The sequence below is a fragment of the Mustela nivalis genome, assembly GCF_964662115.1.
Source record: "Mustela nivalis genome assembly, chromosome: 9".
Lineage (NCBI taxonomy): Eukaryota > Metazoa > Chordata > Mammalia > Carnivora > Mustelidae > Mustela > Mustela nivalis.
In genome coordinates this window covers 70,377,222-70,393,591 of record NC_139028.1, presented here as the reverse complement: position 1 = coordinate 70,393,591, position 16,370 = coordinate 70,377,222, and the positions used below count along the sequence as shown (strand labels likewise).

Sequence of the window (16,370 nt, the reverse complement as noted above, 5' to 3'; positions counted from 1 at the left end):
TATACATTTAACATATTAAGTTCTTTCATGGGTTTTTATAAGTATGTTACTTTGTTAATTATATTGAAGCTGAGCTTGTGCTAAGAAATTACTTCTTTTCTTTCAAATCTTCATTAACAATAGTAAATATGGAGTATAAAGTTCTTAAGTGATAAATGAAAATAGAGCTTGCCATTTACCCTTGAGTCCATGCAGGATTCATATTGTAATGAATATTCTTAAGAGTGAAATTTAAATTTTATTAAAATTATTCTTTGAATATTAAAATATTTCCCATGAGGAAAATTTTGTTTGTAAAAATTAAATTATATGAATGATTTAATGTGATAATATAAATTATTTATACCTACTAAATTAAGGAAATTCTTTTTCCATTAAAATTTTTAAAATTTGGCTTTAAGTGGAAATCTACCAGCAATTCCTGTTTTCCATTGTATCATTGTTCTCTCTTCTGAAGAATCTCATAAACCCATTTAGAGCTCTGATTTTTTTTTTTTTTTTAAAGCCAGGGTAATCATGCTTTTTAGCTAAGTGGCAGAGCTCTTGGAAGACTAGCAGAGAAAGTGAGGAGTTGTTATAAATCAAACACTTGAACTGCTCATTTTCCTCTGTCATACCTTTTCTTAATTCCAAATGCTGTGGTCATGATGGAAAAATAGAGTCTACCTCTCCTCATTGTTCATGCTTGGACTAAGATATCACACTACACTCTTCCAGACTTGTCTTCCAATAGTTGGCATTTGGCCGTGTGCTTTTTTATTTTTTCTTTTTATTATGAAATTTTAGCCTAATTTAGGTGTGTTCTTTAAGGATAGAATCTTTAAGGATAGAAATGTTCTCTTGTGTATATCTTGTGTCTTATAGGCTGAGTACATCTAAGTAGTGTTTTATTTCCTTAGTAACCCTCTAAATTCCCCACAGTGGGTTCTTAATCTGTTCTATCAAGTAGACCCAAGACTTCAACTCCTAAAACAGCATTTACTCATCTTCAAATGAGATGCTTGGCAGACCATTGCTTATTTCAAGAACATGCCTTTTAACATTATGTCCTTAGTGATTTCTTTTAATTTTTTATTTTTTATAAACATATATTTTTATCCCCAGGGGTACAGGTCTGTGAATCACCAGGTTTACACACTTCACAGCACTCACCAAATCACATACCCTCCCCAATGTCCATAATCCCACCCATTTCTCCCAAACCCCCTCCCCCCAGCAACCCTCAGTTTTTTGTGTGAGATTAAGAGTCACTTATGGTTTGTCTGATTTCTTATAAGTAGTACAATACTTTCATTATTTATTAAGCTCAGAAAACAACTGAGAAATAAATGTCTGGTAATTAAAATGCACTTCCACATAACCATGGAGAGAAGGACTAAAAATTCCAGATGTATATTTACATTATGGAATTCTTGCTTCATAAAAGAGATACTTTATCATTGTTAAATTATTTATCAAATACAGTCTTGAATGTACTTATTTAGTGAAAATGGAAAATTTTCTGATCGTTTCCTTTTGTGATCATTTTTCTCCACTGAAAACATGGCCTTTACAGTGTCACAGGAAATGGTACATGAAGCACATACTTTCGTATAGAAAGTAGAAATTCAAGGTTGCTTAGAAACTTTGAAAAGTTATTTTGATCAATGAAATGTATTCATGTAGCAGTTCTTCAAAGACAAGAAACGTTTGAATTTAAATAACATTGAAATTAAACAGTTGAACTGTGGTATGTTGATACATTTCTATGAGAAAGAGTTAGGTTTTCTTGGTATTTTCGTTGAGTAGGATAAAAATTTTCTTCTCCTGACAAATTAAACCTTAGCTTTCTGAGCCCATGTGAATCACGTGTAAATTTGGTGGTGCTTCCACAACTTTGGCATACTTTTGTAGTCCAATATTGAAACCTTGCAATCTGGCATGCACTTAAAATATAATGGTTAAAAGCACACGCTCCAGATCCAGGCTGCATGTATTCAAATCCTGGCTTCACTGCTTATAAACTTTATGACCTTGTACAAACCTCCTGGCCTCCTGTTCCTCATCTGTAAAATGGGAATAATTATGGTATCAACCAGGGATTAAGTGAAATAATGCATGTGACACTCTTGACATGGTAAGCACTTTGTAGTGTTAGCCTTTATTGCTTCTATTATTATATTACTAACGAACTTGCATAGAATATTACAAAAATTGCACGTTTTTTCCCCTGCCAGTTTCAAGACTCCTTTGGGTATATCTCCTTTTGGGTATGAACAAACCAAGAAATATCATTTTCAAAGGTGATGAGGTGATGCTTTTAACCTCATTTGCCCTCTGACTTTTTTGAGGTCCCTAGCATACTGTGATAGATAAGATAATTTTTCCCAATTATTTAACCCCTCTCTGTAAGTGATTGTACATTCACAACCTTTGCCATGTGACATCGCAGTTCTCCCTACTAAAGTAAACAAAGGGCATTTTCTGATCCCACTAATGTTGGTTTTAACTAGATGACTTACTTTGGCTGATAGAATGTTAAAAGGTAAGATATGAGTAGCATTCATGTGATTTAGTTTGCTCTCTTGTATTTCTGCTACCTGCTTTGAGAAGAATATGCCTGTGGGGAGCCACAGTTCCTGAAATTATGAAGATTTGAACTGAACTCTGGTCTAGCCAACCCCTACAGCTACTGAGCCTTTTATAGTCATTTGTTATGTAGTTGTACAGAAAGGAATTAACATAGCAGACCTAAGCTGGTCACCTTGGAAAGGCCTGCTTACAAGGTTGGCCCTTGAGTGGCTTCTGAGAACTTGAATTTGGTTGCTATCATTTTCTGATTAAGAATGGCCCATTCTTCCAAAACTGCGCAGACAATACGGTTTATGCTGCAACCTGCTTTTCTTCTGGGGGTTCAGGATTTTGGTAGGTGCTGGGCAGAGACTGCCAACAAGACCAGCTCCCAATAAAAACCCAGGGTTCCATCTCTTAAGACCTTCTGTGGTTGGCAACATTTGACATGTGTGGTCACAGCTCATTGCTGGGGTAATTAAGTACATTCCATGTGACTCTTGAGAAAGGACCCTTGGAAGCTTGAGCCTGGTTTCTGCTGGACTTCACCTTAAGTGCCTTTTACCTTTGCTAACTGCCAGTCTGTAATAAATTGTAGCAGTGAGTACAATTATGTGCTGAGTCCTTTGAATCCTCCTAGTGAATCATGAACCTGGGGGTGACTTGGGAGACCTCCCAAGCACTGTAAGGTAACTGCAGCAATAGATGACTAATACAGGTACAAATAATTGGATTAACGTGAATCCTGACATGTTATTTTTGACCCATGCTTTTTATAATGCCATTTGCTAGTTTGGATTCATAGGATTTTGTCCCTACTATTCCCACTAGAACCTTCTGTGTAGGCTTAGTTTGCACCACAAGCTTAGCCAGGCTTCCACAGCTGAAGGGAAGTATTAGTGAATCCTTTCAAATCATTTTCCTCCTCTCCCAAGCCTGGCTTTTGCTCAGCTCCCCTTAGGGACTATAGCTGTTAGGCTATGCTATGTATCTTTTCCCTATGGAGAACCAACCCATTGGGTTGGGTTATAACAAATATTGCTTTTATTCCACCGATATTAATTTGGGTCTATTCATCTCTTATCCTGCATTTAGGCTATAACTGTCACATGTATTATGTATTATAGCTACATAATTACAAACCCCACAAAACAATGTTTTAATTTTTGCTTTAAATAGCCATATATATTTCCAAGAAATTAAGAGGACATTTTGTCTGTTATGTATACCAAGGTATTTACCATTTCTGATGTTCTTTTTTCTTTTCTGAAATCCAGTTTTCCATCTGGTATCATTTCTCTTCAGTTTGATTCAATCTCCATTTCTCTGTTAAATCTACCTGGTGAATATTTAATTTTAGGTATTCTAAAATTTCCATTTGATCCTGTTTTATTATTTCTAGTTCTCTTCAGAGATTTCTTGTATTCCTAAAAGAATATTTTCCTTTATATTACTGGTAATAGTTATGATGGCTGCTAATTGTTTGCTAATTGTTTGCTAATTCCAACATCTGGGTCACCTCAGGATCTGTCTCTATTAATTATTATTTCTGTTGAGTAGTTTGGGATTGTATCTCAGACACTGGAAATGTTATGTTGTGCTGACTCTGGATTTGACTGTGTTCCTCCAAAGAGCATTGATGTTTCTGTTTTGTCAGGGAAGTAGCTGGTTGGGTACAAATTGCAAATTGTCTCTTAGTCAGCAGTTCAAATCTTAGGTCAGTTCATTTCTCTTTCGCTGGGCAGAATTTAGGGTGCCCCTTCTCTGGCTATCTCCTTTAAGGGATTCCCTCATTACTTTCTCGTGTCTGTGGTTGCTCTGAATTCAGTCTCTAATTCTTTAAACTAGAGAGAGAAGATTGTAAGTGTCCAAGGTTTGGAGAGTGGTGCTGAGGAACACATTGCCATTGAAGAAGCAACATTTGATATATAACAGAAATAATGGAAGCCAGAAGACAATGGAGTCACATTGTTAAAGTGCTAAGTAGAAAATGAAACAAAACTAAAAAAAAACCCTGCCAACTTGGAATTCTATACCTCGTAATAATTTTCTTCAAAAATAAAGATAGAATAAAAAATATTTTCAAGTATGTAAAAGATGAGAGAATATGTTACCAGCATGTCTTAATTATAAGAAATACTAAAAGAAAATTCTCCAGGTTAAAAAAAAAAGTGATCCCAGATGGAAATCCTGACTACAGGAAGGTATGAAGGGCAACAGCAAGGGTAAATATGTGAATAAATGTAAAATAATATTGACTTCTTGAAATAATAGCAATAATAATGAATCTAAGCTTTCATCTCAAAAAGCTAAGAAGAGAATAGCAAATTAAAGCACCCTTCACACAAGAGGATATTGTGAATGATTTAGTCCCAATAAATTAGAATATTTATACAAAATGGTCAGATTTATTTTAAAAAAATCAAAGCAGATATATAAAAATACAAAATCTGAATAATGTTATATTTACTTCAAAAATTGAATCTCTAATTTAAAAACTTCCAGTAAAGAAAATTTCAGTCTCAAATTTCTTCACTGTCTAATTCCTTTAAGTATTTGCAGATGAAAAAGCTTGTTACACAAACTCCTGAGACTATTTCCCAACTCATTTATAAAGGAAGTATAACTTTAACACCAAAATATGACAGGGATATTATAAGAAAAGAAAATTGTTAGCCAATATCTCTCATAAATAGATATAAAAATAGATATAGATTTTGTCAAATAGATATAGATTTATAGATATCTCTCATAAATAGATATAAAAATCCCAAACTCAGTATTAGCAAACTGAATCCAGAAATATGCAAAAAGAGACAGCACATTCTTGATCAAGTATACAGGTATACACATATTCCAGGGATGTCTATTTGGATTAACATACAAAAATCAACCAATATAATTCACCCCATTAATAAGTAAAGGAGAAAAACCATATGGAAAAAAAAATTTGATGAAATTCAACACTCAAACATGAGTAGTAAACTAGGAACAGATGGTAACTTCTTTTAAATATTAAGGGATTTTTTTTATTTTAAAAATCTCTAAAGCTAATATCATTCTTCTTTTTTAAAGATTTATTCATTTATCTAAGGGAGAGAGAGGGAAAGAGAAAGTAGGGGTGGGGACAGAGAGAGAATTTTCAAGCAGACTCCCTGCTGAGTGAGTGAGGAGACTGATGTGGGGCTCAGTCTCATGACCCATGATATCATGACCTGAGCCAACATCAAGATTCAGATGCTCAATCAATTGAACCACACAGACACCCCAAAATTATTTTCATTCCTAATGGTGACATATTGAACACTTTCCTGTGTGAAAGGCAAAGATGCCCCTTTGTACTTCTCTTTAATATTGTACTAGAGATCTTAGCCTAGGCAACAAGACACATAAAAGAAAATTATATAGCTGGAAAAGAAAAATAAAGCTATCTCTATTTGCAGATGACATGACTATGCACCAAAAAAAAAAATCCCCTGGAATCTACAAAATGTGAATTAAACAGTTTTCAGTGTGTAAGATCTATATACAAAAATAAAATATATTTTCATATACTAGCAATGAATAATTAGAAAACAGAATGTTAAAACACCATTTAAGACATCACAAAATGTTGGGCACCTGGGTGGCTCAGCAGGTTAGGCCTCTGCCTTTGGCTCAGGTCATGATCTCAGGGTCCTGAGATCGAGCCCCGCATCGGGCTCTCTGTTCAGCAAGAGCTTGCTTCCCCCTCTCTCTCTGCCTGCCTCTCTGCCTACTTGTGTGATCTCTCTCTGTTAAATAAATAAGTAAAATCTTTAAAAAAAAATAAAACATCACAAAATGTAAAATACTTAGTCTTAACTCTTACAAAATATATGTAAAATGTTTATGTCAAATCTGACAACACATTGAAATTGAAGAAGACTGAAATATTTTGAAAGAAATACCATATTTATGGACTGGAAGCTTTGATACTGTTAAGAGGTCAGTTCTCCCCAAACTGACTTATAACTTTAAAGCAATCCCAATTGTAATCGAGAGCTTTGCTTTTCTGTTAGAAATTGACAAGATGCTTCTAAAATTTGTTTGGAAATACATAAGACCTAGAATACCCAAAAATCACTCAAAAGAACAAAGTTGGGGAACTTACATGATGTGATTTCAGCACTTACAATATAGCTACAGTAATTAATACAATGTGGTATTGTATTGAGGAAACAAAATACAATCTAGAATTGGCCCCCACTTAGGCAGTTAGTTGATTTTTTTAAAAGATTTTATTTATTTATTTGACAGAGAGAGATCACAAGTATGCAGAGAGGCAGGCAGAGTGAGAGGGGAGAAGCAGGATCCCTGCTGAGCAGAGAGCCCGATGTGGGGCTTGATCCCAGGACCCTGGGATCATGACCTGAGCAGAAGGCAGAGGCTTTAACCCACTGAGCCACCCAGGCCCCCCAGTCAGTTGATTTTTGACAGAGATTTCAAAGCCATTCAATAGGGAGAAAGATAGGGTTTTTTCCCCAATAAATAGTGCTGAACTAATAAGATATCTATATTCAGAAAAAGGAACTTTGACCCCCCGAGCTTACACTGTACACAAAAATTAGTTTGAAATGGTAGTAGACCTAAATCTAAAAGCTAAACTGTAATGCTCATAGGAGAAAACTTAGGAGAATATCTTCCAACCAGTGAGTAGTCGAAGATTTCTTAGAACACCAGGCAACATGCTAAAAAGTTCTTCACAGTACATGTATTTTCTTATCTAAGGCATTTTAAGAAACAGAATAGGCAAGCCACAGACAGGGGAGAAAAAAATTTCAATAGACCTAACAAAGGACTTGTTTAGAAAATATTGAGACAGTTCTTACAACTCAATAAAAATAAGGCAACTCCACTTTTAAAATATGCATAAGATTTGAACAGACATTTCAGATAGACATTTTTCAACATATGAAAAAATATGCAACATCAGTAGTTATCAGGAAAATGCAAATGATAATAGGAAAAGTTACAATGATATATCACTATATCCTTTCTAGAATGGCCAAAATTTAAAAAGACAAGTTCATATTTTAGCAAATATTAGAGCAAGTGGAATTTTCCTGTATTGCCTGTGGATTGCAAAATGGTACAGATTCTTTGGAATATAGTCGGGCAGTTACTTATAAAGTTAAACATTTACTTACCATTTATCCAGAAATACCAAATTTGAGTTTAAAAAAGGATTTGTAGAATATATTTATAACAGCTTTATATATAAAGAGCCCCAAACCGGAAAGAGCCCAAATATCCATTAATAGAAGAATGGATAAACAAATTGTGGTATATCCATTTAATGGAATACTACTTGATAGTAAAAAGGAATAAACTACAATTGGTGATTCACTGATTGGTGAATTTCAAGACATATGTGGTAATACCATGAGACTCTATAATTATCTCAATAAAAATTTCCTTTTTTAGAATATTAATATAAATTTCAATTTAATATGTTAAGCAAAGAAAGTCAGACACAAGAGTACACACTGTATGTTTTGTTTACACAAAGTTTTAGAGAAGTAATTATGTTGACAAATATCAGAACACTGGTAGCCTCAGGATGGGAGGGAGTTGAGTGGGATGTGACCCCCGGGAAATTTGTGGGGAGTTGTTCTATTTCTTGATTGGGGTGTTGGTTATACAGGTCTGTTTATCAAAACTCATCAAACTATACACTTGAGATTTGTATAATCTACTATATGTAAATTGTACTTTAACTAAAAAAGAAAAGAGAAATTTATATCTCTCTAATTTGCAAGTTAGATTTTATTTTCATTAACTCCCTACAAGGCCCAGCTATTTATGTAGGTAGCCTTATAAAAGAAACCTATATATTTGGAAGTTTATTACTCTTTGTCCCTTTGGTTTTTTCTTTTCCTTCCTTCTCCTTTCTGCAAACCACAGGAATGTGAGAGAAAGTGGGTGACCATTGTGAGCAGAACTGGAGCTGAAAACTTGTATCAGAATGTTCTGTCACTTGGACCTTGTGCAGGCCTATAATTTGAATGTGTGACTCTAGAAATGGTTGCTATGGTGATAAACCACTTTACTTAAATAGCATGTATTTTACTCAAAATTCAGAGAAATGGTAACAGTTTCTAGTAATCATGTACTGGTATTAACTTGCAGGGATATGCCTAGAGCTTACAGGTTTTGCATCCATTATCACCAGATGAGTTCATCAGGTTAAAGTTATGCCAGTGAATAATGAAATACGTATATTTAGCCCAATTTTCTTGTTACATATCTCCCCTTGCACACATGGAGCCCCTTTCCAAGATTAATAATATGAGCTGGAGAAATCAGGCCAAGGGTGCTGAATTACTAAGAGATGGAACTGGAGGGAACTTGTAAGGTCATCTTTTCCATCATCCCGCCTCTAGGAGGACTGAATATTCTTCAACTGTCCCAAGTGTTAAGAGTCTGTCAAGGATGAAGAACAATTGAGATGCTGCTTGCGCCAGCCCCTGGTGTAACCATCCTGATTGCAGCGCTCAGAGACACCGTCTAGCTCCACAGAGCTGAGCTCTGTCCCCTCTGCATTCTACTGTGATTACGTATGTCCTCTATTCTTTGTATTTCTAGACTGAAGAGCTTTCTTGTAAAGAAACCTCCATCCATTAATCATATTAGTAACCTGTCTGTAAACCTTCTCTGGTTCCTTTATCTCTGTTCAAGCTGATTGCCGTGTTTCAGATATGAATTCTTTATGATTTTATATAAGGATAGAAGGATTTTTTCTTTGTTTCTAAGGTGCTTTCTGATGATAGTCAGGTTTTCTTGATCACTGTGCAACCGTATGTTACACCAGCATCTAAAGAGAACGATCTATAGTGATTTGTAGATCCTTTCTTAGACTGATAATGATGGCCAACAATCTCATAATGATCGTTTGGACTCTTTTCCCCTAGAACTGAATATTGAAATTCCCCTCTCATCTTCCTCCCCCTTTGTGCAATCTTACGGGAGATCCTCATCTTCTATTTGCCTTTTATGACCTGGAAGATCTTAGTAATTCTTATGGCCTTGGCAATTTCACTTTTCATTTCTCTGTCATGTTACTTAGAAAACTGTAAAATTGCATCAGTGACTGCATAGATCCCCGAGGATTCCCCTCAAGTAGGAGAGTGGAGAAAGAGAAACCTAAAATTTAGATAACCTGTAACCTCCAAAGGAAATCCCTGAAACATTAAGATTTGTTTACATTCCTAGAGAAAAGCCTGGAAGCTGGAATGTGCCTTGGCCATTTGCATTCAAGGAGATGAGAGGCTTGGCTTTTGGTGACAAAAGCTACAGCTCAATTGGGGGACACCATGAGGGCCAGCCTACATATGTGTTTTATTAACATCAGAGCACAGTTTCACTAGGGTGATATTTAATAGAGAAGACTCAGAGTCTTCAGGAAAACTCTTACAATTCTGATTTCTAAACAGTGACATCTTAAACTTAATGCAATTACAAATTAGCAAAGAGAAATGTTAATGTGCGCACACACACCCACCCCTCCCACACACACACACGAAACACAGGATACACACAGTATACACAGAAGCTTCTAAGCATTTGCAATAAACATTTGCATAAAGGTGAGTAGATTTGCACTGATGTTACCAGAGAGTAAAGGAACAAATACGGACATTTGTTCCAGTACAACCAGTTTCAGGCCAACTTGGAGTTCCATTAAACTATAGCTGACTATATTACTTTTAATACGTATTAAAATTGAGACAGAAATAAGGAAACAGACACTCATATGTTGCTGGTAAGAGTCTAAGTTGGTACAGTTGCAGTGGAAGGCAAGATGGCAGTAGATTTCAAAATTACAAATCCATATACATTTTGACCCAGGAGTCTCACTTCTAAACTATCCATCTTGTAGACATACTTACACACCCACAAAATGACACAAGTACAAGATTATTCACAGCACTATTTGTACTAGGAAAAGATTGGAAACAACCTGAATGCCCACTGTGAAGGGACCAGCTAAATAAATTGTAGTCCCTTCAAACAAGAGAAGACGGCATAGCCAAAAAGAAGAATGAACATGGACATGAAAGGATCCTTAAGATAATCATTTAGTTGAAAAAAATCATGACAGTAAAAGAGGGCTTACAGTGGGCTACCTTTTGTGTTAAAAAAAAAAGGGGGGGGGGGGGAAGCATGTCAATATACCGATTAGACTGAACCATATGAAATTGCCATTATTGGGCTGGTTTTGACCTGTAGAAATACCCACCGATTCAGTTTGGTTCCACTTAATATTTGCTCAAAGATGCATGACCTCTCTCTGGAAATGTACTCTGTAAATTGATAATATTGGTGGTCTTTGATGTGGGTCAGAGCTGAGTTAACTGGGGGGCAGGGAGGAGATTTTTAACACTGTGGATATTAAATCATGGGGGTGTGCCACCTATTTAAAAAAATACATCACTAAAATTAGATATGAATAAATAAAGAAATGTAGCTGAGGAATATCATTTTCTCATCTTGCTCTAGCATGAAATTGAGAAATATTTCTGCACCAAAGCAAGCAAACATTTTGGTCTAGCTTCCTCTTCCCTTCCCCTTTGCCAGAAAATTCTGAGGATTATCTTAAGATATCTTATCCAAGAAGAAAATACCAGAGCCTCTAGTCATTTCGGAAAAACTAATCTACATCACTACCCCCACCCACAGAGACTGTTTCTGAGTATTTCTTCCTGGTGATGCAACTCCTAGTCTCATTTAGCAACCCAAGTCCATTAACGAATGGAACTATGGAGAAGAATGGAAGTGTTAAGCCAGATATGAATATGCACACATTAAAAAGAAAATGCCAGGGTCTCTGTTCCTACACTCTAGAGAGCAGTAGTTGTAGGAGACATGTTGAAAAACATTTCCTCGACTACTTGGATGATAGTTCCAAAGGTGGAAATGTCAAAAGGGAGAAGGTTACACTGAGATTCACCTTTTAATAGGATTTGTATGTCAAGTGAATTAAACTTTCATGAATTGAAATTTCCAAGATAGGTTTCCTGTCTCAGAGATCAGTGCTGCACACAACAAAGCAGCTTCTCTCCACTGGACGTGGGAACATCGGGGGAGTTGACTCTCACCCCATTGTTGCACGTGAGCGTTCTCAGCGAGAGGGTAGGCTGGATTGCCGAATGCTAATGCATTTTCAGTATTTTCTATTTCATGGAAGGATACACAGAAAAGCAACCTAGAAATTTTGTTGGAAAAAAAAAATCTATGGAGAAAAGGACTTATTTTACATTTCCAAATGTAGACAAATTAATTTTTCCAGTACAAATAATACAAGCTCAAGAATTAAGCATACGCTATTATGAAGCCATACACGAGTGATGGTCTGTCTGCAATACAGCACAACATCAGGTGAATTTTCTCCTTCTCTAAATATAGCTACCAAAACCATAAGTGACCTGAAGTTCTGCTGGAGCCCTGGGAGGTCACTTGTTCATCAGGCAAATCTATATTAAGTGCCTACTACCGTATATAAATCATGGCCACTAGTATCATAAGAGCCTGAGTGATCAAAGAAACTAGGTTTATTTGTAGTGAGTTACCTGTAATCTTTTCACATCCTTTGAAAATTGCTAACCTGATTATTAACTCCTATGTAGAATAACTTTGCATTCACCAGAGTGTTAGACGTATGAACACTTTCCAGACTGCTGTGTGTTATGTGAGGCCTACTGTACCTACTCTCCCATGTCTCATCCCCCACCCTGCTGTGTCCCTCTCTCCTAAGACATTCTCTGCTCTCTCAGAACTCTGTGCTCGCCTTCATTTCAGGAGAAGTGATCACTTCTAAAATGGGTCTAAAGTCAAAATGGACTCTGCTTCCCTCATGACAGCAGAATCCAAGACCATTTTTGCAAGTGAGGTGACTTGCAAAAACACAATTGCCTATTGAGATCCCTTCTACCTGGTTTCTCCTTTAAAGAAGCACTTTGAAGGCCACTATCTTCATGCATTTCCGAGTAAACCCACGTAGTAAATGTGCAAATGCAGTTTCCCCATTGACCGGTGAGGTATGGAGACTCCGAGACCTCCGTGGACCTGCCCAAGGGGAGGGACTGGGATTAGAAGCCAGTCCATGGAGTCCGGGGACTGGCATGGCAGAACTGGCCTAGAAAGCTAGTCAAGATGCAGTGAGCATGATTCTGTCCTGGCTGACTTCCTTGTGCAAACATTGCCAGATGTTTATTTTTAATTTACGTGGTAGAGGATCTGAAATTGTGCCTCTAGTCTGCGCTACACCAAACACTAAACAAGCCTCTTTTCTTGAAGGTGCTAAAGGAACTTACTCTGACATTTAGTAACAGCTTTGCAGTGTGATTGGTTTACGTGTTCCCTCTGGAGAGAGCTCCAACTTGCAGATGCTGGGCAACTTTGTTGTCCCTTGCTTCTTTGAACTGGTGTCTGCTGCTTCCTGTCTGAAAAGTAACCCGGGCCTTTTCTTTTATTTGCAGTCCACTGTTTATGAAAAGAAATTTCCTGTGACCTATAAGAAGGAAAAGGTGGACAACTTGGACACGAAGTATACAAGTTCCACATCTAGCAGACACCTTCCGGCAGGATTCAAGGGAGAACCAGAGAAATCCCCCATGACTTCAAGCCAAGCAAGGGCAACCAAGTACATTGCTAAGTCCAATGCCCTGCCCAGAACCAAAAAGAAACTCTAAGTGTTCTTCACCGATGCGTAGTACAAACACAGAGCTGCTCTTTCTGGCGCTAAGACAAGGAGATGGGAGTGGAGAGGACAGGACTATGTTGAGCTTTGAGCCTTTTAGCCCCACTGAGCCCTGCCATGGGTCTGCGCCAGCTGAAATGTGAAGCCAGGTGACCCCGGCAGCCTGATGTGAAAGGCCCACCGGCCCTGGGCTTGATGGGGGGCTGCGGCTGAAATCAACCCAAGAGGTTTTCAAGAGTAGTTTAGAGGAGCACAGACCCTCAAAGCAAGGCGGTGGGCATGCCTGCTCAGTTTCACTTCAGATTCTTATATTTAGGCACAATTATTTGTAGGAGAAAATGAGAGCCAAATATGGCAGTGGAGGTTCTGAATAATTATGTGCACTTGGCACTAGAAGATTTTGTTAGGAAATCACTAATAAACTTGCCATAGGCATATACCAGCAGAAGCGCTTCAGCCATTCACATGTGTTCTTGTGATTTTAGGTTTCTATAGAGTATTTAAGATAACTTATTTTAAATGTAGAAAAATAGGAGATTTTGTAAATGCTTGCCATTAACTTGCTGCTAAATTCCCAATATATTGATTGACTCAATAAAAAACAGATGTTACCCATGCACGTTAGTTTGTATGTTAACAAGAGGTGGATAGAATAAGGTCCTTGAAGCCCTTATGCAAATTAAGAGTTTGGCCTGCTTCTGCAAAAGTAGGCACATAGCTTTGCGGGGAGGTCATGAAGCTGGGTATGGAGGAAAATACATCGTTACCCTGGGTGTTACTGAGTATTTCCTTTCCACCTGGGCAAATAACTTAGCCATTCAAGGTCAAATTGGGTAAAGAGGGCCCTCCAAACAAATTCTAAGGAAGCAATTTGCATTTACTTTCCCCTCCATAAAGTAATAACTTAGTTGCAGCCCACCTCACCCCACGGGATTGTTTTAGACCTCCCAAATGATGCACAGCAGGCCTGCTGAGTTCACACTAGTTGCATATAAATCCACTCAGGGGCAGGGGTGGGGGCAGTAATAGAAGTACTTCTCGGGATTAATGTGGACAACACTGTTGTACTGGTGAACAGGGCAAAGGCCCACTTGCCTGTGTTATTGGCCCTGGCTGAGTGGCTTGGTCAGAGCCTTCTCTGTGTGCTTCCCTGGGATGGGGGAAGTGCTACAGTGCACCTGCTTTAAACGGTCTAGACTGTATTTTAAAACTGGAGTTGGCATGGTTCCTTCCAGGTCTTTCACCCTTACTGGTTATTACCTCCAGTCCTATCAGGAGCCCATAAGGCATCTCCTGAGCTTTATGCCTTCTCTCAGGGTTTAGTGAGCCAGTCTTCGAGGAGTATGTTCTACTTACCTGCTGAGAAGCCCGGCCTCATTAGCTAAGTGGAGATTTCCCTTCCGTAGTAGTCCTCCCGAAGGCAGCGGTAAGAACTGCCTGCTGGTCTCCTTGCCGAAAAGCCAACTGCGACAGTGGCTTTGATTCTTCTTATCCCCTAAACCTGAAAATGGAATATTCCCTGTATCTAAAATGCTCTTACTTTTGTAGTGTAGTCTTTTGTATCATGTGCTAGAGAAGTTTGATGTTAAATTTAATATTCTCCAAATTTATGTCCACATTTCTCTTTGGTCTTGAGTTAGTGATTCTGCTCGATAAGCTTGGCCAAAGGTCCAGAACTAAGCACCAAGTGAAAGGTGATGTCAATTAATAACTTGTTATTGTGTCTGCATATTTTCTCTCCCAGCACCAAGCCAGGCCAGCCATCCTTCCTGCCATAAAATCATTGTCAGCTCTCATCTGTCTAGACCTTCATTTTATTTATGTAGAATCATTTTGATAGAAGCTTAGCTCACTCTTTCAAACGGACATTTTAACATAATTTTGATTTGTTATTTATTTGTATGGAACACCCAGGACTGGCCACGTTTGAGCTTTCGCCCTCAACTGTTGTACCTCTTTACAATCTAGGGTTTTGTGACCTCACCCTCTTTATTTGCTCTCATGGCTGTGGAAAAAAAAAAAAAAAACAGCTTCTTCTGTTACAGAATGGTTTTCGGTGACCAACAGGCCAAATCCAAGGCACTGCTAGCCATCACCATGAGCCCTCTGGGGCATTGCATAGAGGGATGGGCTTTGCATGACCCAGGGGGACACTAGGACAAGACAGAGCAGGCATCCTTGCCGAGGCATGCAAACTTGAATAGCAGCTAAATCAAGACAGGAGATAAAATTGATAACCATAGGCTTGGGGCTGAGTAGAAGTTCAGCCGGGGAGAACAAAAGATGCTATCAGAAAAGGGCTTAAATCAGAGGAGCAAGGGAGACAGGTGGGGGGACAGGAGCAGAAAGGAAGTATAATTACTCGAGAACACTGAACACCAGCCACATGGTTCTGCCAAACCGGGAACGGGCATCAGAGGAGGGCTAGGCTGCGGAGCGCTGGCCCCAGGCCCGGCCGAGGGAGAGCCTGCTCTCCACAGCCCAGGCCCAGACACACCCCGATGAAGACCCAAGCCAAAAAGAGACGAAGACCGGGTGGGGGTGGGGTGCTCAGCGAGGATGCACTGGTGGCCACAAGACAGCCCTTACCTTTTGAATCGCAATGCTATTCAAGGGGAAAGGAGAAAAAGACCAAAATACGTTGCGCTTATCACTGAACTGCTTTGTTTAAATAATTCTATTTGACTCCAAATTGTAAGTTCCAGGTTAGACACATCAAAAGCAGCCAGTCTTGAAAATGAAGCTTTTTAAATTCCAGCCCTGCTGTTGGAATAGAGAGAATAAAGGCTTTGTTCAAACATGCATTCCCAGCAGTAAGCAGAGCTTTGAAATTGGCCGGGGAGGTTGTGTCCTATAATGGTTGCACTTGGCTGGAGACCAAGAGGCTGTGGCCTCTGGGAAATGCCCCTGGGCTGGCTGTTTTCCATCTGCCCCTCTGAGCAGCTCTGCCCTGCTCTGCCCTCTCCGCTCTGAGAGCCCCATCTCCAGGGACTGCATTTGTGGTCTCCCTGGGCTTCTGTCAGTGGGAGGCCCCCACAGGACATCAGAAGGTGGGAGAGCCCTGGGCCAGTCGCTGATTCCCTGGGGCCTTCTGTGCGGG

The 16,370-nt window shown here is 38.6% G+C and overlaps 1 protein-coding gene across 8 annotated transcripts in view; it reads left to right on the top strand.

Annotated features, from left to right (window-relative positions):
* Positions 1-13,886, top strand: part of STK33 (serine/threonine kinase 33) — a 155,506-nt gene extending 141,620 nt beyond the window's left edge. For all 8 annotated transcript variants that reach the window (XM_082683113.1, XM_082683114.1, XM_082683109.1 and 5 more), the window contains one exon: positions 13,050-13,886. In XM_082683113.1, the coding sequence (XP_082539239.1) occupies positions 13,050-13,262 (213 nt within the window). In that variant the 3' untranslated portion in view covers positions 13,263-13,886. The remainder of the gene's footprint in view (positions 1-13,049) is intronic.
* The last annotated feature ends 2,484 nt before the right edge of the window (positions 13,887-16,370 follow it).